Source organism: Psammomys obesus, unplaced genomic scaffold, assembly GCF_907164565.1.
Source record: "Psammomys obesus unplaced genomic scaffold, mPsaObe1.curated_primary_1811, whole genome shotgun sequence".
NCBI lineage: Eukaryota > Metazoa > Chordata > Mammalia > Rodentia > Muridae > Psammomys > Psammomys obesus.
The window spans coordinates 7387171-7410577 of NW_026586463.1; the positions used below are offsets into that span (position 1 = coordinate 7387171).

Below are 23407 nucleotides of genomic sequence, written 5' to 3' on the forward strand. Positions count from 1 at the left end.
CAGGATGTCGTATGTCATTTTTTATGTGTGCGTAACGTTGTTGGTTGAGAAGCATGAGAGTTGCGCTTCATGAGTAAGTCTGTTACTGTGTAGGTATGAGTGTGTGACAGTCAATGCTGGAGGTGTACTGTCATTTAGAAGGTGCTCTCTTTGGAGTAGAGGAAACAAGTTTTTATAGGACTGTTTGATACTTGAAATATGCAAAATAAGTACAGTAATGCTATCATTCACGTAAAACTTGTTTTTATCCTTCATATGGATTTATACCTTAGAGTTTACACCGTGAGGGAAACATGGTAGAAAGGGGGAAAGGCCATTATTGCTACTGTTGCTTTCTTTTTGGAAGTCAGATTTCCCTGTGGCCTTTAAGTATTTTTTTCTTGTCAAAAGGCATGCTGTGTGGATATCCGCAGCTGTGTAGACTTGGGGGGATGAGCATTCTCCTGTTCCTCGACACCCTAGACATTAGCAATCTTCCCTCTTCCATTCTTGCTTTTTAAATTCTTCTTTACATCTCTTTACTTTCTCCATTCTATCTTTCTCTTTGCAAAGTGTGGCTGCTGTCAGAGCATCTTAATGAAATGTCAGCCGTATGTGAATGGGTTATCTGAACTCATAGCAGTGTGGTTAGATTTAGATTCATGTTTTTGTAGGTTCTCTGACAATAACAAAAATAGTTTCTAAAAATCATATATGTAACAGTAACTACTTCTAATGTGTTTATTTATATATATATTTATTTATTATTATTTTGTGTGTGTGGTGTGCATGATATATATGGGTGTATATGGCACACTGCACATGTTGAGATCAAAGGGCAATTATGTACAGTTGGTTTTCTTTTTCCAAATTTATGTGGGTTCCACAGAAAGCACTTTTACTTCCTGAGCTATCTTGTCTTAGGAGTGATTATTTTTAGACGTCTCACCATTGGGAATAAATGGAGGACCTAATTTATTATGGGTTTTTTAACACCATTAGGTCTTTGGGGTATTTTGTTTAAGCTCAGTTGATCTATTACGGATATTTTGGTTTTGATCTGATTTTTAGACAGAGCCTCATGCAGACCTAGCTGGCCTTGAACTCACTGTTCATTTGTGGCTGGCTTTGAACTCCTAACCCCGTTTCCCTGTTATGAATACTGAGTTACAGGTGTGTGCCTCCAATCCAGCTCTGCTCTGGAGTCTTGAGACTGTTGAGTGCTCTTGATAGTGTGTTTCCAGCTGAGTCTGATTGGGGGCTTGTGCACTTGTGCATCTCATGACTAATGACAGACTCTTGTGCCGTAGAGGATGCCGTGGACTGAGAAAGTAGATTCTCATTTTCCATGCTTACTACCGCAAGCACTGCTACACCACAGTTCCAAAGACTGGACTGAAAAACCGGTTCTTACAGTTTCTCTTTTTTCAATGTTTATACTATTATGTAGGAAAATTATTTGACTTGGAGACAGAATGGCTTCGAGCATTTTTTTTTTTTTAAACATTCTAAAGCGAATCTTTTTAAATATCATCCGCCTTTCACAATTATTCCTTTTGAGCTAAGTTAGGAGTTAAAGGTGGCTTCATTCTAAGTTGATATCAGAATAAGTTACCACATAAAATATAAGGGCTTTGAGGAAGAGAAGGATGGGCATTGGAAAATGTATTGCTTTAGCTATCAAACAGAATAGACTACGGAATGTGGCTGCTAAAGATGAATTAACCAGCTCTCTTATCAGTCCTTCCCAAGTGAATATATAGACGAGACACCTGCATTGGAAAGCACTTTAAAAAATCTTCCTGTAGTGAAAGAAGAAAGCGTAGACTAGAAGATTACAGTTCGTTACATGACTAGCAAAGCATATCTGATACAGTCTGTGATAACGGGATATCTAGCTATGGTGGTGGAATTTAGTAGGGTTGGTTTGTCTCTTAGATGTCTTGACTTTGATTGAAATAGGATGTTGCCTTGATTGGAATCACATGTTGCCTAGATTGAAGCAGGATGTTGTCTTTTAGAGTAAGTAATCAGTCTACTTTGTGTAGAAGCTGAAAATTGTATGGCACTTTCAATGGATGTGATTGTCACGTTAGCCTATATTTTTCTCTTGAGGTTCGTGCATGATTGAACATGGTAGACCTTGTGCCCAGAGCTGTATGAAATTGGGCATCTTGAGTCCATTTTAATAGTTTTCAAAGAAAGGACACAGGTGTGGTGGCACATGCCTATAATCCCAGCACTTAGAAGTTGAAACGGGGGCGGGGGGAGCACACATTTGAGGCCGGCCTGGGCCATATAGCAAGCCCCTCTTTCAGGAATCAAGCAACATTTAAGAGGTGTGGGAAGGGGATCAGGAAGATGTGGTTCTTATTCTTTACCAATCATCACAAAGTGCTCAGTTTTGTTCAGCAGTCTAACAAAGCCATCTGTCCACAGTTGATCTTTATTTTCCAAGATGAGTATTTGCCCCTAATGTCCTGAAGGACACAGAGTAGTAGGCTTTACTTCACATTCCACCGCACCAGCCATTGATTTGTGTAGCATTTGGCTGTTTACATTCTGAGGACAGATGCAGGTGAAAATACAAATGGGATCAAGGTAAATAAGCAAACCGATAGAAGTCGAGGAGGGTGCTTTAGAAACCGAGTTACCCTACTCTTGGTTTGTACTCACCTTGCTTTTATAGGTATCCTATAGGTACATCCATTTGAACTGTTTTTTGTTTTTTTTAAAGAAACTTGATTAACTTAAAATATTTTAAGAAACAGGAGATTCATATACAATGTGTATTTATGGCTTTTTAAAAAGAAAAATTGAAGGCTCTGGCAGTCTGGGGCTTGAGGTTTTGGTGTACAATTTGGTGGTATATGAATGGGAGAAGGGGCCTGTGCCTGGGAAAATGGACTCCAGCTGCTGCCGTTGTTCCTCAGGCTTTGACCAGCTTCACTTGGTTCCTGTTTCTCATCCCACTTGAGTGCTTCTGTAGGCAGCTCAGTGCATGCTTTCCTTGCTAGTGAACTGGACGGCTGAGATGCTAGCTCTTTGTTGTTTATTATTTCCTCCGACTTGAATCTTGAAAATGGCGTTGTCATTCACTACAGTTGTTATGTACTGGATCATCTGACTCAGCAGTCTGAGATCCGTGTGTGTGTGTGTGTGTGTGTGTGTGTGTGTGTGTCTACATGCCAGAGAGCTGTGTATGTTTTTAGTGCAGATTATCCAAATGACTGGGTTTTGTTAACCGTTTTTGCTTTTGTGTTTTTGGTTAGAACAGTATGCCATTTTTACCTGTCCTTCCATTCTCCAGGCCACCTCAGTTCTTGTCCCTTATCATCTCTTTTTCTCAGAGAGTCACCGGTCAGTGTGCTTGCTTGTGCTTGCATAGGCAGAGGGCTCTTGTGTCTTTGCACTTCGTGTTCTTGGTGGTGTATCGTCATCTGCTCGCTGGGCTCAAGTCTTGTGCCTGGAGCTTTTGAAGATCCAGATGGGCCAAGATAGAGATGTTTATTGTCCCTCAAATGTCTCCGATGGTCGTTGAAATAAAGTGGAGTTAGTTCTGTGTAGGTAGCGATTTGGGGAGGGTGTAGGTTTTCTTTGGATGTAACCAAATGTATAAGTTATTTATATCTGTGATTACTAAGACAATTGACAAAACTTTTGGGAAGAAAGTCCAAAAATCTTCCCAAGCCATTTCAGCAAGATAAAGATAAAAATATTTTAAAATGCAATATGAAATAAGGTTTATCTTTATCCAATATTTGGATAAGTAAAGAACTTTCTGAGCCTAAGAGCCAAAGGGATTATTAAAGTGCTGTATTGGAAATTCATGCAAGAAAGGACATCATTTTGAGCGTGGGAGAGCTTATATTTACTGTTGAATAATTCTCTGAGGTGACTAACCTGCTTGACTTTCCTTAAAAATCTCCAAAGAAACAGTTTCTCTTGCTGTGTCTCTCCTTAAACAAAAAATTCTTGCCAATTGATGTGTATTTTAAATTCTTTTGGTTCAGTATAATCTTTTTTTCTTCTTTTTATATCTGCTTTCAATAAAAATGAAACTTTGATCTTTTCCCACCCCCCTGTCAACAGACACAACTCTCTGGGCCTCTCTGGGTCTTCCAGGTCCTCCTAATAGTTTTCATTTCATTGCTTTTTTTGAACAAGCCCAAAAATAGTTTCATGTACCAACAGCAAGTGGTTTTTCAAGAGAAACTAAGAAAAAGGATAACGTTTTCAATAAATGATGTTAGAACAACTGGAAAAAGCCATACTTTATATCCTGTTTATAATTATTCAAATTTTACATTAGAGTAGATCATAGACTCAAGCATAACAAATCCAACTAAAATCTGCCAGAAGAAAGTGTAGGAGGGGACCCTTGCAATCTTGGGTAGGCAAAGATAGACAAACAGAAAGCTTAAACAATAAATAAAAGTTCAATCAAATTGCCTTCATTAAGCTCAGAAATGTTTCCTGTTTGGAATACTCCATCAGGAAATGTAGAAAAAGGGGTCAGGGAGACTGGACTTATGTTTTCTGTCTGAGAATGGTAGGTGATGTTGCCGTGGCCCCAAGAAATGTTCACTCATCAGCAATGTTGTGTAAGTTTGAGCTCTTGATGCGCCTGCACTAGAACAGCAACCACTTCCAGTTACACTAGGACCTGTGGGCCCTACCCGCTGGCATGAGCTGCTCCTGGGTACAGCCACAGCAACAATGGTTGAGGAAAATGTGGGGCTGACGCGAGTACCTGCCTCATCCCATTTCTTCAAAATGAAGACACACGCAGCCTGGGCCAGGCCAGGCCAGCTCAAGGGCAGTCCTCACTGTAAAAGCCCTTCTCCACATGGGGATGGACAGACCATGTTTGATGTTGAGACTCACAGCAGCAGGCCCAAGGCTGTCAGTCAGAAGTTGTAGGAAGAGAGAAAGAAGCTGAGGTAAAGAGAAGTGCAGGCTCGTTGTCCAGCGTGCCCAGTAGGTCTGAAAATGTTCAGATCAAAGAAGCTCACATTGGGTTTACACGCTCGCCCTGTGCTCCATCTCTAAGCATGAAGAAAACCGGATCTCTGCTTCTGGGATACCTCACTCAGGATGATCTTTTCTAATTCCCACCATTTCAGATGGAAGGGGAGGTCCTGGGGGAAGGGAGGAGAAGTGGGAAGGAGGGTGGTATTGGGAGGGGATGGGGGGCTACAGCTGGGATACAAAGTGAATACATTTTAATTAATAAAAAATAAATTAATAAAAAAAGAAACCTGGAGCCACAGAGAGGGCTTCCTGTTGGCAGGGCTTGTGAGCATGCTCTTTCCACTCCTTCCCTTCGCATGTCCGGCCTTGGCGCCTGACATCTGTTAGAAAAGAACTGAGTCAACCTTTTGCCAACACTGCTAAATGGAAGGAAAAGCCCTTAAAAGTGGGTGTGGCCTGTGGATGTTGTTACAGTCATGTGCTTTGAAACTGAAGCAATTTAATCTTGTTTTTTCATCTGTTTCCAGCCACTCCCAAAGTCTTTGTTTTAGTCAAACTCTATTGAGGTGTTTAACTAACACTATTCCCCACCTGGCCTGTGGGTCACTTTAGAATTCTCTAAATTTATTTACTTACTTACTTACTTACTTATCTATCTATCTATCTATCTATCTATCTATCTATCTATCTATCTATCAATCTATCTATCTTTTTTAAGATTTATTCACTTTGTATCCCAGCTGTAGCCCCCTCTCTTATCTTCTCCCAGTCACCCTCCCTCCCTCCTTTCCCCCTAAGACCCCCTCCAAGTCCACTAAAAGGGGAGGTCCTCCTCCCTCACTATCTGACCCTACCCTATCAGGTCTCATCAGAACTGTCTGCATTGTTTCCTCTTTGGTGTGGCAAGGCTGGAGGGGACAGGAGCTCTACAAGGAGACTAACAAAGTCAAAAAATTTGGGCCCAGGGGATTCTTCAGAGACTGATGCTCCAACCAAGGACCATGCATGGCGAGGACCTAGACCCCCTGCTCAGATGTAGCCCATGGCAGCTCAGTCTCCATGTTTCCTAGTAAGGCAAGCAGGGGCTATCTCTGACATGGACTCAGTGGCTGGCACTCTAGAATTTTCTGGCACCGTTTTCTCTCTCACAAATGCCAGCAGGAGGTTATCACTTGTCCCCATTGCTGTTTCCTCTTAGAACCACCATGCCATTCCAACTCTGGTTGCTTCACTAACATCTCGCTCTACAGCAAGGTCAAATAAGCAAATGACACACAAAAGCATCAAAGACATTTCTTTGGTTTAAATTTATAGTTATTGAAAAGTAAACAAAAACAACAAAAATGGAAGGCATAAGAAGAATATTCTGGACAAATAAAAAGACATTTTAATAAGGAGTGCACTATTAAAAGACTGGAATAACATGCTTCTATACATCTGAGACAGTGCTTGAAACCAGATGGAATAGTAACCTTTGAGTGTGAAGTTGGTGGGTTTAGAGTCACCATTGGAGGGGCTGGAGAGATGTCCCAGTGGTTATGAGTGCTGGCTGCTTGTCCAGAGGAACCTGATTTGATTCCAAGTACCCACATGGTGGCTGATTCAATGTCCTCTTCTGGCTTCGTTGGCACCAGATGCACATGTGATGTATAAACATAACAGGCAGGCAAAGCACCCATACACATAAAATAATGGAGGAGTGGCATCACCATGGGAGCAGATCTCTGTCTCTGAGAGACAATACGCTACAATACAATCAAAAGGGCATGGACTTTTAATAGACATTTTATAAAAGAGTGATGATTCTCTAGCAAGCACGCAGTGAGGAGATATGTATCATTGATCATTCTGAGCACAGGGACTGAAGCCTCAGTGAAGTGCCAGTATCTAAGTACTACATCTTGGTGACGAAGCATAGCTATGTAAAAGCTTTTAGACCACATTTCTGTATGTGCGTAGCTGTGCATACATGTGTATGAGCCTGTACATATCATGACTTGGCACATATGTGGAAGTTAGAAAACAACTTGTGGGAGTCAGTTTTCACTTCCTCCTATGAGGGCCCCACGTTCAAACTCAGGTCATTGGGCATGGTGGCAAGTGCCTTCACCGGCTGTACCATCTTGCTGGCCTAGAGCTGGCTTTGTTTGGCTTTGTTTTTTTAATGACAAAAATATGAAATATTTCCGTAGAGCTTTTTGGTGTTATTGTTATCTGTTGCCACCTGACTGTGCAAAAGTCAAGTGTCCCAGAGCCTTTAGTCATACCTGACTGCACACACTGGTCAACACTGACAGTTGACTCTGCCTGTAGTAACCATTCTTTGCTCTCAGGTCTCTGGGATCAACTCTTTTAGATTCCATGTGCGACTGAGGTCAGCAGGCACTTGTCTTTCTGTTCCTAGTTTATGTTATGTAATAGTAATCTCATTTAAGACATGATGCCTCATGCCTATAATTCCAGAATTGGGATGCTGATGCAGGAGGATTGCTGTGGGTTTGAGGCCAGCCTGTCTTCTGTTCTAGAAGTTTCATGGTGTCAAGCGTTAACATTGGAGGTTTTTGTTCGTTTGTTTTTGATTTTGATTTTTTATCCATTTTGGGTTGTGTTTTGTGAGAGTGATAAGGAGCAGGGCTCTAGTTTCACTCTTCTGTATGTAGAAGAAGTAGTCTTCAGCACTGTTAGTGGCTGTCCTGTGTGTCCTTAGCCCCTGCTGGAAATCAGTTGGTTGCAAAGGCATGAGTTTACTTCTGTGGTCTATTCTGTTCCTTTTGTCTGTACTACAGCTATTCAGGTGTGTGTGTGTCTTTGCTGGTGTCAGCAGGGCCCAGAAGGGGGCATTGCATTGGATCCCCTGAAGCTGGAGTTAGCAGCAGCTGTGAGCTGCCTTACACGAGTGCTGGGATTTGAACAAGTACCCTCTAGAAGAGCAATAAGTGCTGTTAATCACAGAGCCATCTCTCCACCCTTGGTAGTGTTTTAAAGTCATGTGGTACAGTGTTTCCAGCTGTGCACCATTAAACACAGCTGTGCTGAATAAAAAGTGGGAACGTGAGCATCCTTTTCTCAATACAGATCTCTGAGAAAAAGCTTTCAGATTTTCCCCATCAGTATAGAGCAAGTCATCTATCTCGTCTCTCTGTTTGTATTTCTCTGTTTCTTTCTGTGTCTGTCTCTCAAACAAAAGTACTTTCTTAGCCTTCCCTTCTTTCTTCTGTGTGTTCATGTAGGAGAATGTGGGCATGTGTGCTGGAACACATGTATGGTCAGTGGGCAACTTTTGCGTATTGGTTTTTTTCTCTCTACCTCATTTCTGAAGTAGTCTGTCGACTTGTGTGTGTTTCACCCTCAGGCTAACCAGCCTGCGGGATTCTGGGCACGTCCTTCTCTGTGCTCCATCGCGTGTAGGAGTGATTACAGATGTGTGATGTGTGACAACGTCAGGCTTTTAACAAGGATTCTAGGATTCAAATTCAGGCCATCAAGTTTGTCTGTCCCGCCCTTTATTTTACCTGCAGAACGACCTCTGGTCCCTGCTATTTATTACTGCAAAAGGCTTTTACTGTGTTTAGTTATGATCCTTTGGGATTTTTTTTTTTTTTGTAGTTTGTTTCTGAAGACAATTTTAAAAATAATTTATTTATTTTTATTTTACGCGCATTGGTGTTTTGCCTTTATGTATGTCTGTGTGAAGGTGTCTGATCCCTTGGAACTGGCCCTACAAATATTTGTGAGCTGACATGAGGGAACTAGAAGTTGAACCCAGGTTTTCTGGAAGAGTAGGCAGGGCCCTCAGTGGCTGAACCATCTCCCCAGTTCCTCATTATGGTCCTTCTAGCCTGAATTTGTTCGAGATTTTTGTCCTGGAAGGATTTTGAGTTTATTAGATGCCCTTCTGCAACTATTGATAATCATGGTTGTCCTTCTGTTAATAGGATGCATTTTTTTTTTATATTGTATTCTTGATCACTTAAGTCTTAGAACTGGGTTTTCCTGTCAGCTGGACTGTTCCTGGTTTAATGGCAAAGAGTGCTGTGAACTTGTTCCATCTGTCTGTGTGTTGTGGAGGAGAGGGGAAATGGCTGTTTGGCCCACATCTCCTCCCTGCTTGATGGCTTGTGTTGTCTGTGCTGTTTTGTGAGTCACAGTACATGCATACGTTTCCCGGTGTCATTGAACGTGTGGAAACATTTTGTATGATTTCAACTACAGAAATGAGGAAGGAGGCACTGTCAAGTAGGCTATGTACTAAACAATGAAACTTCTCTTTTGCATAGGTTTGCTGCAGAGGGAGAAAGTGGCAGTTGAAGCGTTTCAGATATGCTGTCTCCTTCTGCCTCCCGAAAACAGGAGGAAGTTACAGCTGTTGATGAGGATGATGGCAAGGATCTGCTTAAACAAAGAGATGCCCCCACTATGTGATGGCTTTGGCACCCGCACACTGGTAGGTTGGTTGTTAACATGTATGATGACCTATGTTTTCAGTCTGGAATGCAACCAAATCCTGTTCTGAGCAGCCAGACGAAAGCAGGAAGGAGGCTTTCTTGAAGAGCACGACCAGCTCTCCACCCAGACTTTCTGTGCGTTTGGTTCAAGGACCTTGAAGAACACAGTGGAAATAAAGAGGGAGTAGGGAACAGGCTCTTTTTGTAGAGACAGCTGCTGTGCCTTTCTTACCACCTTCCAAATGACCACCTCTCGTCAACACAAAGACAACGAAGGCGAGAAGACCGGGTAAGAAGACCACAATCTTCTGTTCCAGTACAGGAAACTGTGGGGCACATGGACTGTGTGACTGGGGAAACCAGCCCGGAGCTAGAGTGAGACTGAGACGGGTTCAGACTCCAAAAATCTCAATCTTGAGACCTGCAGGAGTAATTCTCGCCCCTTCCCTGCTCTGTGCCCGCATGGCCTGGCTGCGGTGCAGGTAGTTGTGCAGCCTAGCACCTGGGATACCTGTCCATGCAGACGACATATTCCCAGCACCTCAGCTCCTGCCAGCGATGTCCACTCACCTGAAACCCGTACCCACTTCCCCAAGGTTCATACAGCCCTTGCTCCCCCCAATAAAGAGAGCTGCATCCCTGGGAGTTATGTCCCTGAAGGGCTGTATCACTAAAAGAGCTGTATCAGAGAAGCTTTCTCCCTCAGGCACTCACCACTGAACTGGGATCCTACAAACATACCGGCCCAGCTAAGCTTTATTCCTTAGGGTCCAGCGCCTGTACCATCCTCCCCCTGCTCTAGACACTTTGGGAAGAGAGGGAGGTTTTTTTTTTTTATTGAGAATTTCCTACATTTACAGATTAATATGCTGTTCTGATACACAGACTCACTGTAGAAATATTTAGTTAAAACTAATTAACATGTCTGTCATATCACCTATTTATTTATTCATCTTTGTGGAGTTAAGATTTACCTTCCCAGCAGTTCTGACCCCTTCCACGTGTTGTCATTGGCAGTTGTGGTTGTGGCTGAGGATAGACCCCGGAGGTTCTCCTGATTGGCGCTTCATGTGCTTCACCCAGCATCTCTTGCTCATCTTCTTCCTGCCACTGCCTGCTGCAGATTACACCTGCCTTTCTCAGTTGGGTAGAGAGATTGCTTCTCAGATTCCATACGTGTCCTTTCCATGCTCTGGGGAATCCCCCGGTCTCCTTTTAGGGAAGAGTGTGCCGCCCACATGGATGACTCTTGACCCGTTCTTGGACTAAAGAGACCTTTTTGAAAAGTTGAAGAAAATTTGTACTTTTTCCCTTCTGGCATCTCTCTTTCTCTCTCTCCTTCTGTACACACACACATGACCTTCATTGTCTTTGTGTTGAGGGAAGGTGGTCTTTTAGAAAGTGGTTTAGAAAGATATAGCAGCTGCCTTTACAGAAAGAGCCTGTTCCCTCTTCCCTGTGTTCTTAAAGGTCCTTGGACCAAAAGCATAGTAAGTCTGGGTGGAAAGCTGGTTGTGTTCTTCAAGTAAGCCTAAGTATGTATGTAAATGTAAAATTTTATATGTGTTTTCAAAGCACCTATAAATCTACTGAAATTTATTGTTTTTAAGCAAAAATTTCTGCCTTTCCTTATATATGCGAACATGAAGATAAAGTGGCAGAGTGTTGATGAATGAAAGTCTTAATATATGACTTAATAGACTTCACCATGTGAATTTATGTTTGTAGGTTCTGAAGTGAAAGGGTTGACAATGAAATTAGAAGAAAAAGGAAAGAGAGATTAATCCAGAGCATAGAATTGAGTGAAGTAGTGATATGAGTTCCATGGAAACTGTATTGTTTATCTTAGCTATATATTTATCTGTCTGGTTATCATAAAGAATCTTGGCATTTGACATGTAGCCTCTTTATTCAAAGATAGTTCTCAAGTGAACATCTCATATTGTAGAGAAAATAAATTGGCCAAGGAAAGATATGACAGTTGAGGAGCACGGAATGAAAACAAGCAATGAAATTGGGATATTGTTTGGCCAAGTGGCTACGAAGTTCTTTCCACTTTAAAGTGCTAAATGAATGCAGTTTTCAGAATATATGTGCATGTGTGTATGCATGTATGCATGCAAATGTGTGTGTGAGTTATAGCTTGTGCAAAATGGAGACTTTTAGCAGTTCCTCAGACAATCTTCTCCCCACAGTCTTGGGGAAGATTCCCAGATGGCCACCTGTGCCTAGGTGCCTGGTGGGGTGTGCACCCTTGGCCTCTGCTCATTTCCCCCCTCTCCCGCCTTTCCTTCCATCTGGTTTTAGATGGTGCAGACGTTTTCCCGGTGCATCTTGTGTTCTAAGGATGAAGTAGACTTAGATGAGTTGCTGGCTGCCCGCTTGGTGACATTTCTGATGGACAATTACCAGGAGATTCTGAAAGTTCCCCTGGCCCTGCAGACCTCCATAGAGGAGCGAGTGGCCCACCTTCGAAGAGTCCAGGTAAAGGAGGGGACGTCGTCAGTTCAGTGAGACGGGCAGTGGGAAGTCAAGGAAGCTTGCAGCCTCCCTTTCAAGTTTTGTAGCAAGGGTGAGGTGAACTGGCGTGCACAAAGTGCTTATTCAGGAGGTCTCGGCACAGGCTAAACATGGCATGAGTTTGCTGTTATCATGGGCAGCCATGGGACGCATGCTTGGTTATTAAACCAATCATTGCTCTATGGGTATCAACCCAACACATTGAACAACTTTGGAAATATAGATTATACATGCAGAAAGCGAGCAGAGTTAGAGGTACACTAAAATGTTCGTAATATGTATTTATTTATCATTTTGTTCTCTTCCTTCTTCACTTTTTTATTTCTCTATAGTAACTTAGTTTTTCTTGCTTAGTAATACAATGGAACATTATCCCCTAGCTTCAAATATTCTTTTTTTTTAATACATAAAAGCATTCCAAGGTTTTGATTTCCCTAGTGATTTTCTTTTTTTAATTTAATTTTATTTTATTAATTACAGTTTATTCACTTTATATCCCCCCATAAGCCCCTCCCTCCTCCTCTCCCGGTTCCACCCTCCCTCCCCCTTCTTCACGCATGCCCCTCCCCAAGTCTATTGACACTTGTACCAAGAGCACATTTTGAAGGCAGATACTGTATGAATTCACGGTGTGCCCTTTCTTCCTCTGTGCCTCCTTATTAGGTAATGCTACTGTGCTTCCGTGGTCACCCCAATCTGTCCTTTTTCCTATCTGTAAAATCAGAATGAGAGCTAGTATTTTGATTGGCTGGTGCATATAGAAAAGTGCTTAAAGTAATGTTTTAATATTTACCATATAGCAAAACTTTAACGAGTAGCTGTTATTGAGGTTATTGTTATTACTTGTATGTGATTAATGACATTATTGACAACAGCACATTCCATAGTAGAAATGAATACATAATTAACAAGTGTGGTCCTCTGTGTTTTAAATTTTCTTAGTCTTATGTCAGATATAGGGTTGGTGAAGATCCTTTCCCAATCTGTAGGCTGTCATTTTATTCTGATGACAGTGTCTCTTTTCTCCTTCTTCTGATGTCCATCCTCTTTGCTTTTCTGGATAGGAATTAAGCATTTTAGCAAGAGTCCTCCCTCTTGATTAGTTTCTTTAGGTGTACAGATTCTAGTAGGTTTATCCTATATTATATGTCTATATGAATGAGTATATACTGTGTGCATCTTTCTGCTTCTGGGATAGCTCACTCAGGATGATTTTTTCCAGATCCCACCATTTACCTGGAAATTTCATGATTTCCTTGTTTTTTATTGCTGAGTAATATTCCATTGTGTAGTTATACCACAATTTGTGCATCCATTCCTCCACTGAGGGGCATCTGGGCTGTTTCCAGCTTCTGGCTATTACAAATAAGGCTGCTACAAACATGTTTGAGCAAATGTCCTTATTGTGTACTTGAGACTCTTTTTGGGTATATGCCTAGGAGTGGTATAGCTGTATCTTGAGGAAGCACTATTCCTAATTGTCTGAGAAAGCACCAGATTGCTTTCCAGAGTGGTTGTACAAGTTTACATTCCCACCAGCAGTAGAGGAGGGTTTCTCTTTCTCATTTGCTTTACAGAAGCTTTTCAGTTTCATGAGGTCCCATTGATTAATTGTTGATCTTAGAGCCTATGCCGTTGGTGTTCTGTTCAGGAAGTTGTCTTCTGTGCTGATGAGTTCTAGACTCTTCCCTACTTTTTCTTCTAACAGATTTATTGTGTCTGGTTTTATGTTGAGGTCATTGATCCACTTGGACTTTAGTTTTGTGCAGGGTGATAAGTATGGATCTATTTGCATTTTTTTGCATGTGGACATCCAGTTAGACCAGCACCATTTGTTGAAGATGCTGTCTTTTTTTTTCATTGTATGGTTTTGGCTTCTTTGTCAAAAATCAAGTGTGTGGGTTTATTTTTGGGTCTTCTATTTGATTCCATTGATCCACCATTCTGTTTCTATGACAGTACCATGCAATTTTTATTACTATTGTTCTGTAGTACAGCTTGAGATCAGGGATGGAGATACCTCCAGACTATCTGTTTTTGTAGAGGATTGTTTTAGCAATTCTGGGTTTGTTTGTTTGTTTGTTTGTTTGTTTCCATATGAAATTGAAAATCGTTCTTTCAAGTTCTGTAAAGAATTGTGTTGGTAATTTGATGGGAATTGCATTGAATCTGTAGATTGCTTTTGGCAGGATGGCCATTTTCACTATGTTAATGCTACTGATCCATGAACATAGAGGATCTTTCCATCTTCTGATATCTTCTTCAGTTTCTGTCTTCAGAGACTTGAAGTTTTTTTCAAACAGGTCTTTCACTTGCTTGGTTAGAGTCACACCTAGGTATTTTATGTTATTAGTGGCTATTGTGAATGGTGTAGTTTCCTTAATTTCTGGCAGAGGGCTAATATCCAGAATATATAAAGAACTCAAGAAGTTAAAAAGCAACAAATCAAGTAATCCAATTTAAAAATGGGGTATAGAGCTTAAACAGAGAATTCTCAATAGAGGAATATCAGAAACAGTTAAAGAAATGTTCAACATCCTTAGTCATCAGGGAAATGCAAATCAAAACAATCCTGATATTTCACCTTACACCCATCAGAGCGGCTAAGATTGAAAACTCAAGTGACAGCACATGCTGGAGAGGATGTGGTGAAAGGGGAACCCTCCTCCATTGCTAGTGGGAATGTAAACTTTTACAACCACTTTGGAAATCAATCTGGTGCTTTCTCACAATAAGGAATAGTGCTACCTCAAGATCCAGCTATACCACTCCTAGGCATATATCCAAAATATGCTCAAGTATACAACGAGGACATTTGCTCAACCAGATTTGTAGCAGCTTTATTAGTAATAGCCAGAATCTAGAAACAACCCAGATGTTCCTGAGTGGAGGAAAAGATGCAGAAATTGTGGTACATTTACACAATGGACTACTACTCAGCGATTAAAAACAAGGAAATCATGACATTTTCATGCAAATGGTGGGACCTAGTAAAGATCATCCTGAGTGAGGTATCCCAGAAGCAGAAAGACACACAGGGTATATACTCACTCATAGGTGGATATTAGAAATATAGTATAGTATAAACATATTAAAATCTGTACACCTAAAGAAGCTAAGCAGGAAAGACCACCCTGGGTAAGATGCTCAATCCTCATTCAGAAAGACAAATGGGATGGACATTGGAAAGGAGAGAAAACAGGGCTTAGGGACAGGAGCATATACAGAAGGCCTCTAAAAGACTCTACCCAGCAGGGTATTAAAGCAGATGCTGAAACTCATAACCAAACTTTGGGCAGAGTGTAGGGAATCTTATGAAGGGGGAAATAGAAAACCTGGAGGGGACAGGAGCTCCACAAGGAGAGCAACAAAACAAAAAATCTGGGCCCAGGGGTCTTTTCTAAGACTGATACTCCAACCAAGGACTGTGCATGGAGATAACCTAGAGTTCCTGCACAGAGTAGCACATGGCAGCTCAGTATCCAAGTGGGTTCCCTAGTTAACAGGGACTGTATCTGACATGAACTCAGTGTCTGACTCTTTGATCACCTCCCTCTAATGGGGGAGCAGCCTTACCAGGCCACAGAGGAAGACAATGCAGCCAGTCCTGATAAGACCTGATAGGCTAGGGTCAGAGGGAAGGAGAGGAGGACCTCTCCTATCAGTGGACTATGGAAAGGTCAAAGGAGGAGAAGAGGGAGGGAGGTTGGGATTGGGAGGGAATGAGGGTGGGGCTACAGCTAGAATACAAAATGAATAAATTGTAAGTAATAAAAAATACTTAATTAAAATTTTTTTCTTAGTTTTATTTTACTTTATATTCTTTTAAGACAGACTCTCATATAAAGACCAAGGTAACCTGGAACTCATGTAGCCCAGGCTGACCTTGAATTTGGGGTCAACCCTCCTATCTCAGCTTCCTGACTCCTGGGATTATAGGCATGAGCAACCATTGCCAGCTGTGTTTGATGCTTAGATTATCTCTTATTTATCCCTGTTTTGTAAGTAATATATTAGTAAATATTTTTATAGCTAGAGCTTGGGGAAAGGAGCTGATCCACAACTATTTTCCAAGAGTAAATTCCTAAACGCATCATTGCTGAGTCAAAGACCTTAAATATGCTTTAAATATTGGCCGCACATATCCTTTTAGTTTGAGTGTTTCAGTTTAATTTATGTCAGCATTATGAGAAAATACATGTTCATTTCCCCTTTGCCCATATAATTTGCTTTGTATATCATTCCCATGTATGTATATGCATGTAATACACACATATATAATATATATGAATATATGAATATACTCTATATGCATATACTACCCACATATATTATATATGCATATGTATGTATATTAACACACACTCCCTTGCCATTTGCATTGGTGAACAGATTATCCTACAGATGTTTTTATGAGTCAGGAAAGGTTAGAGCGGGAACTCTTGCTCTGTGTGCTCACATACATAGCAGGTAGATGGCAGCAGCTCCTCTTCGGAGCCCTGTGCTTTTGAAGAGCAAGGGTGAGCTGTGATGTCTAATCTACCTGCAGACAATCTTGTGCTGTGACTGAATAAAATCAGCATTGGCTTTACATGGAGATCAAGCTCAGGTTCCCAGGCAGGCCCAAAATGTGCCTCTACCACTCACCAGCCCCTGATTTCTGTTTAAATTTCAGATCTTATTGAAGAGCACATACACGTGTTCTTTGTTGTTGTTTGTTTGGTTGGTTGGTTGGTTGGTTGGTTGGATTTTTTTATTAGCATGGGTCTCAAGTTCAGAAAAGTAAAACAATCTCTTAGTTTAAAAATGTGCTTCATTATTTATTCTTTTGAAAGCATGAAAACACTTCTCCTTTTCAATATGGCTTTTCCCAAGCAAACTGAAGGAAATATCCTACTCCTTACCAGGAGACATGCTGGTTTTGAATTACTTCTAATTCTGTGCTTTGTGTCAGATAAAATATCCAGGAGCCGATATGGATATCACTCTGTCTGTACCTTCATTTTGCCGCCAAATTAGTCCTGAGGAGTTTGAGCACCAAAGGGCGTACGGCTCCCAGGAGCCACTGGCAGCCTTGTTGGAAGAAGTCATAGCAGATGCCAAACTCTCCCACAAGGAGAAGAAGAAGAAGCTGAAGCAGGTGACGAGGCTGTTCATTTCTTTTGTAGAGTTAGGTTCTACTATTTATCGTTTGTTTTGCTATATGACACGATATGGATCAGCCAAACAAAATTACTTCAAAGAAACTGCTTATAAGGAAAGTATCTAATGTGTGTGTGTGTGTGTGTGTGCGTGCATGTGTGTGTTTATGTAAAGGTTAGGATAATTGTTAGGAGTCAGTTCTCTCGTGCATCTTGGTATTGGGCCTTTTTGAAAGCCCTTCTCCTTATGGAGCCATTTTGTAGAGACTGTTGTTTTTAAATAGGCAGTATCAGTGTGGTTTCTTGTCTCAGACCCCATTAAGTGAGCCCATCAGCCAAACTCAGTTCCTCCTGAGTGAGGCTACACGGCCAAGGGGTTTTAAAGAACAGCTTTCCTGCAGAAAAGCTGAGCTGTGACCTTTAGTTTGTGTTGCTATGAAAGAAAGCCTGATAGAAGCAACTTAAGGGGTGGAGAGGTTTCACTGGCTCCCGGTACAGGTGGTCTATTCAGCGTGACAGGTAAGGGATGCCGGAGCAGCTAGCGTGTGGCAGCGGGAGCATACTTAAGAGCTAGTCATGTCACGATGGGCCAGGGAGCATCCCGGGAAACAAGTAGGGTTATATACCTTCAGGAACCTGCCTCCAGTGATTCGTCTCCTCCAGCCACACTCTGCCTCCCAATTTTCAAAACCTGCCAAAGTCATGCCCCAAGTTGGGAGCCAAGTATTCCAGACGAGGAACCAGGAGGACATTTCCCATCCCAGCCTTGCTTGTACTTTGGCCATCCTGAAAGACTAGTCTTCCCTCAGGTGGATGTATTTTCTTTTCTTTTTGTTTGTTTTTTTATTTTTTCAGACAGACTCTCACTTTCTAGCCAAGGCAAGCCTTGACCTAGTCATCCCCTCAGCTCTGCCTCCAGAGTAGAGGCCTTAGAAGTGGTGCCTTACTACTCTTGCTCTGTACTTCCCTGTGCAGCTGGGTTCCTGGGCAGAGCATCCATAGGCTTCTTCCCAAACATCAGGGTTCTGCACTTCTTTCTCATTTTTCTTCTTCTAATGTTGAAGAGTGGAGTGGTGAGAATCAAAGAAAGCATACATTACCTTCCTCTAAATTTCCCGTGGAGTAATCCATCCAGCGTGTTTTGCCTTCTCTTTTTTGGGTAGAAGGTGGCCGGTCTGAGTTGGACAAGCAGGGTCTTTGTGGGTCAGACATTGTATAGAACAAGAGTTATTTTCAGTTCAGACTTACTTAAGAGTGGAGTTCACAGCGAGGGCTAGTTATAGTTGACAGTGAGAACATTTTGAGAGATTTGATTACAAGGACAACTTCATCTGAAAAATGGGTCAAAGGAATGATGAGGTAGAGCTGGGGCATTGGCGCCAAATAATTTAACCAAAGCAAAGGACAGCAGAGATCAGGAGCTACTAAATTTTGACTGTGTAATTTTTGTGGATCTTTTGTGTCTTTTTTTTTTTTTTGACTCATATTGGACTCCTCTTCAGTTTCAGAAATCTTACCCTGAAGTCTACCAGGAGCGGTTTCCTACACCAGAAAGTGAAGCACTTCTCTTTCCTGACAAACCCAAGGCCAAGCCACAGCTGTTCATGTGGGCTCTCAGGAAGCCTTTCCAGCCATTTCAGAGAACTCGAAGTTTCCGGATGTGATGCAGTGGCAGAGCTTTGCAGACCTCAGTGGTACGGGCAGCTCAGAGTCAGTTGAAGTTGAAGATGCTGTAATAAGCTTCTGAACTACGGAATTTCAGAGGAATCCTCAAATTATCGACTCCTCGAATATTGAGCCTTTATCAGTGTTTTTTACAAATCCTGATGCTGTTTTTAGAGATGTACAAGTCAGTGAATGATTCCAAGTTGAATGTGTAATGGTGATGTTAACAGGCTTGGGATTGTTACAAAAAGGTGAAGTGTTGCCTTCCTTCTATTCGTTTTTTTCCATGGTGTGTAAAGTCATTGTGTGTGCTTCCTACTCATGGACACCTTTGTGAAAGCCAAGCTCAAGAGTACTGTACATACTTGAATCAGAACAACACTGTGCTGTTACTGTGGTGCCGTCGACTTAGGCGCCAACTGTGATTTCTCCTGTGTAAATCCCATGTTTTTTTATGTCTTTGTTTTTGTTTTGTTATTGTACAAAAGTACAAAAGTCCCAATATTTTGCATTGTGATGGCCCTGCTCTTTTTTTTTTTTTTCTTTCTTTCTTTTTTTTTTTTTTCCACATATGCCAGTTGCTGTGAGGTTTGCTAACACTGGCTCTTCGGTTAGTCCTATATCAGTCTGCGCATGCCAAGATGAGGAGTAGTTTGATCTGCCCACAGACATGTAATTTGAGCCTAAGCTAAAGAAGGAAGGTTGAGCTGAATGAATTCTTTGGTTTCCTTTAGACCTGTAAATCTAAATTAAATCTTTGTTTGGTTTTATGAAAAGCATAAATGGGTTGGGCAAGATAAAGTTACTTCCTTTATGAATGTATTTTCTCAGCTTCTTCATTCTTTTGAAGATTAATGAAATGTAAATAAATACTGAGGTTTTTTAAAAAAATATATATATATACATATATATCTTATGCCTAGTGTTTTTCTTCTTGGCTGTTTATTTAGATAAATTAGAGAGCCTCCTCCAATGCCTTTGCCAATGTTTTCACTTCACTCTCTGTTTGTATCAGAAACTAAGTGAGGTTTATTTTGGCTTTTGTAATGGCATCAGGAGAGTATGACCCCTCCCACCCATGTCTGTCTGACTCTATTTCTGCCTCTGTCTCTCCTTCCATTTTTCCTTCTCAATCCTCTCCCTTCCCCTCTTCTCCCTTCTCTCTCCATTGTTTCTTCTACAAAACGGTGGAGCATCTGAAACACCTCTGAAAGTAATTACCCTGAACTGAATTTGTGTTCCTGTACTTGAGACCCACCCCTGGTTGCCTGTGGCAGAGAATCTTCCGTAGTTGACAGAGACTTGTCCGTTTAAAAACACGTAAATATTCCTCTTTGTTTAAGTACTGTTTCAAATAATTAATGTGAAGGTGACTTTTAGACTCTCAGCATTCTTAGACTTTGACATTTGGTTGAAGCAAAGATAGTTCTGGTTTCTGCTCAGTGTTGTTCTGTGGTGGAGGACCCTTTATCTGCTGTTTTTGGAAGTGTGTGTGTGTGTGTGTGTGTGTGTGTGAGAGAGAGAGAGAGATTGCTTCATTTGCTTTATGTTTTGTGCTTGCTTCTTGAAACGTGTGTAAAGTTCTTATGTGTAAGAGTTATAAACCTGCACAGGGGTAGCCCATGGCAGTTCAGTGTCCAAGTGTGTTACATAGTAATGGGAAGAGGGACTGCCTCTGACATAATCTGATTGGCCTGCTCGTTGATCACTTCCCCCTGAGGGGGGAGCAGCCTTACCAGGCCACATTAGAGGACAAGGCAGCCACTTTTGATGAGAACTGATAGACTAAGATCAGAAACAAGAGGAGAACCTCCCCTATCAGTGGACTTGGGGAGTGGCATGCATGCAGAAAGGGGAGGGAGGGTGGGATCGGCAGGGGAGGAGGGAGGGGCTTATGGGGGGATACAAAATGAATAATGTGTAATTAATAAAAAAAAAAGTATAAAAAAAAAGAGTTATAAACCAAGTATACAACTGATGCTAGGGAGCAACAGTTTTCCTGAGTGCTTGTACCAACGAATACACGCGTGATCAGTGTGCATTTCTTTTACCTAGCAGCTTCACCACTGCTTACCTAATTGGGTTTGACTCGTCAATGCCTAGTTAAATATCGGTGTCTGACTATGGTTTCACTCTGATTTTATTTTTCTTGTTGTTGTTTTGAGACAGGGTTTCTCTGTGTAGCCCTGGATGTCCTGGAACTCTATTTGTAGACCAGGCTGGCCTCTAACTCAGAGATCCACCTGCCTCTGCCTCACCAGTGCTGGGCCTGAAGGTGTGTGCCACCATGCTCAGTGGCTTCACTCTGATTTTAATATAGCTGTACATTTTTTCCCATACGCCTTTAGACTTTACATATTTGTAAAAATGTAACTACTTTTTATTTATACACATTCTGTGATTAAGAGTGTATTGAACCTATGAACCAATTTGGTAATATTGCTATATTTACCATGGTGCTGGTTAGGTTTTGTCAGCTGGACATAACCTGGACTCCCCTGGAAAGTGGAAACCTCAGTTGAGGAGGTTTCAACAAACTGTCCTGTGGGCAGGCCTGTGGGGGCATTTTCTTGACTGATGATTGATGTGGGAGGCCCCAGCCCTCTGTAGGTGATCCCCCCCCCCCACCAACAGGTCCTTGTAGAAGGAAGCAGACTTACATGAGCAAGCCACAGAGAAGAAGCCAGTTAGCAGCATACCTCTTTGGTCTCCTTATCAGTTGCTGCCTCCACGTTCCCACCTTGAGTTCCTGCCCTGACTTCTCTTCACAGTGGACTGTTTCTGCCTCGGGTTGTTTTCGGTCCTGGTGTTTCCCACAGCAACAGAAAAGAGAACAAATCCACCCATAGCAGGCATTCCAATCACGAGCCCACCATTAATTTTTGATAGATGAAAATGTTTATTTTTTTCTTTAAAGGTTTACAAGTGTTTTGTTCCTAGCTATTTAATACTTTGGAAAATGTTAGTATTAGCATGAGTTTTGATTCCACTATAAATGTCTGGAAGCTTTCTTTTCTTCTCCTTGTATGGATTTTAAAGCTGAGCTTTGTTTACTCACACCATGAGAGCTTTCTGGGGGACTTGCATGAGGCTTAATAATAAAGCGAGAGGTGTCTGTATAGGATGAGGCTGTTGGCTTTTTGCCGCCCCTCAGCTAGCTTTTCAAATTTATCCCAACTTCCCTGCCATTGTGTCTCTGCCACATGGCTCCCTCTCCTCCCTTATCTGTTCCTGTCTCTGCTTATGTCTCCTGCCTTGTCTTTCTGCCCAGTCCTTTTGCCCCAGCTCCAGCGGCCAGCTCTTTATTTTGCACAAAGCCACACTCCTTACTCAACCAATCTGAACCAATCAGCAGCAGGACAGCACCCAATCTAGCTCTCTGTGTTGCCTTTTGACACTGAGAGACACATGACCTTCTCCATGGCAGCTTGCTTTTTTAACATGATAATCTCAGAGAGTTATCTTTTGGGCAGGTGAGGAAGGGCAAGCATTTACATATAGAAAACAGGTAATAGGCCATAGAAGTGACAATACCAAATATCCTGCCAGGTCTTGTCTCTGCCAGCACAGCAATTGACAATTGAAAATACAGGGTACACCTACATAGCCATTTCATACAATGTGTGTGAGTGTAGGTCATCCAGCAGACTGTCATGGCTAGTGGCCTTGCTATACTTTCTTACTAATTCTAAATACTTAGTGTGACATCTTTGTTTGATTTTTCTGTTTTCTGCCTATCAGCAAACAGTGGCCTTTTGGTTTTCTTTTCTGTCTCTGAGCTATTCCCAGTAGTCCTTGTTTTCTGATACTTACAATTATATTTGTTTGTGTTTGGTGTATGTATATATGTATGTGTGTTGTGTGTGTGTGTGTATGTGTGTGGTATGTGTGTGTTTGCTGTGTGTGTAGGGTGTGTGTGGTGTATGTGTGTAGTGTTGTGTATGTGTGTATGGTGTGTATGTGGTGTGTGTTTGGTGTGTGTGTGGTGTATGTGTTTGGTGTGTGTGTGTAGTGTGTATGTGTTTGTGTGGTATATGTGTGTCTCTGTGTGTTTGCTGTATATGTGTGGTTTGTTAGTGGTGTGTGTGTGTATGTGTGTGTAAATGATGTATATATGCTGTGTATGTGTATTTTTGTGGTGTGTATGTGGTATGTGTGTGTGTGTGTAATATGTATGTTTGTGTGGTGTGCGTGTGTTTGTGTGATATGTACCTTTTGTGGTGAGTGTGTTTGTTGTGTGTAGGGCGGGTAGGTCAGTCAGAGGACAGCTGCTAGGAGTCAGTGCTATTCTTGTTGGGGTTGAAGAACTAGGGCGTTAAGCTTGGCAGTGGCACCTATACCTGCTAAGCCTTCTCTCGGCCATTCCTGAGAGTTAATGCTGTGTAAACTCCTTTCCTCGAAAAATGGGATAGGGAGAGCCTCTGTGTGTCAGAGCTGCTCCTTCTTGTCAATGTTAGGTCCAAACCCTGCAGTGGCTGAGGTGCACAATTAACATATCAAAGTGGACCTGGCCCATCATTCCTCAATTCCTGTCTGTTAACAAGGTTTGCTGATATATCCTTGCCCGACCCTAAACTTCTCCTCCACCAGGGGCTGGGCTGCCCTTCTCTATATAATCCAACCATTTTGGTTACCTGGCCTCTTGTTTGGTCTACCCTTTACCCTCCTCGCCTCTTAGTCTGG

At 41.9% G+C, this 23407-nt stretch overlaps 1 protein-coding gene across 2 annotated transcripts in view; it reads left to right on the forward strand.

Annotated features, from left to right (window-relative positions):
• Depdc1b (DEP domain containing 1B) overlaps positions 1–19240 on the forward strand; it is a 66393-nt gene extending 47153 nt beyond the window's left edge. Inside the window, exons 8-11 of one of the 2 annotated variants that reach the window (XM_055601932.1) lie at positions 9231–9397; positions 11706–11882; positions 16873–17058; positions 18562–19240. In XM_055601932.1, coding sequence (XP_055457907.1) covers positions 9231–9397; positions 11706–11882; positions 16873–17058; positions 18562–18723 — 692 coding nt within the window. In that variant the 3' untranslated portion in view covers positions 18724–19240. The remainder of the gene's footprint in view (positions 1–9230; positions 9398–11705; positions 11883–16872; positions 17059–18561) is intronic. The other variant, XM_055601933.1, reaches the window with a different exon arrangement.
• The last annotated feature ends 4167 nt before the right edge of the window (positions 19241–23407 follow it).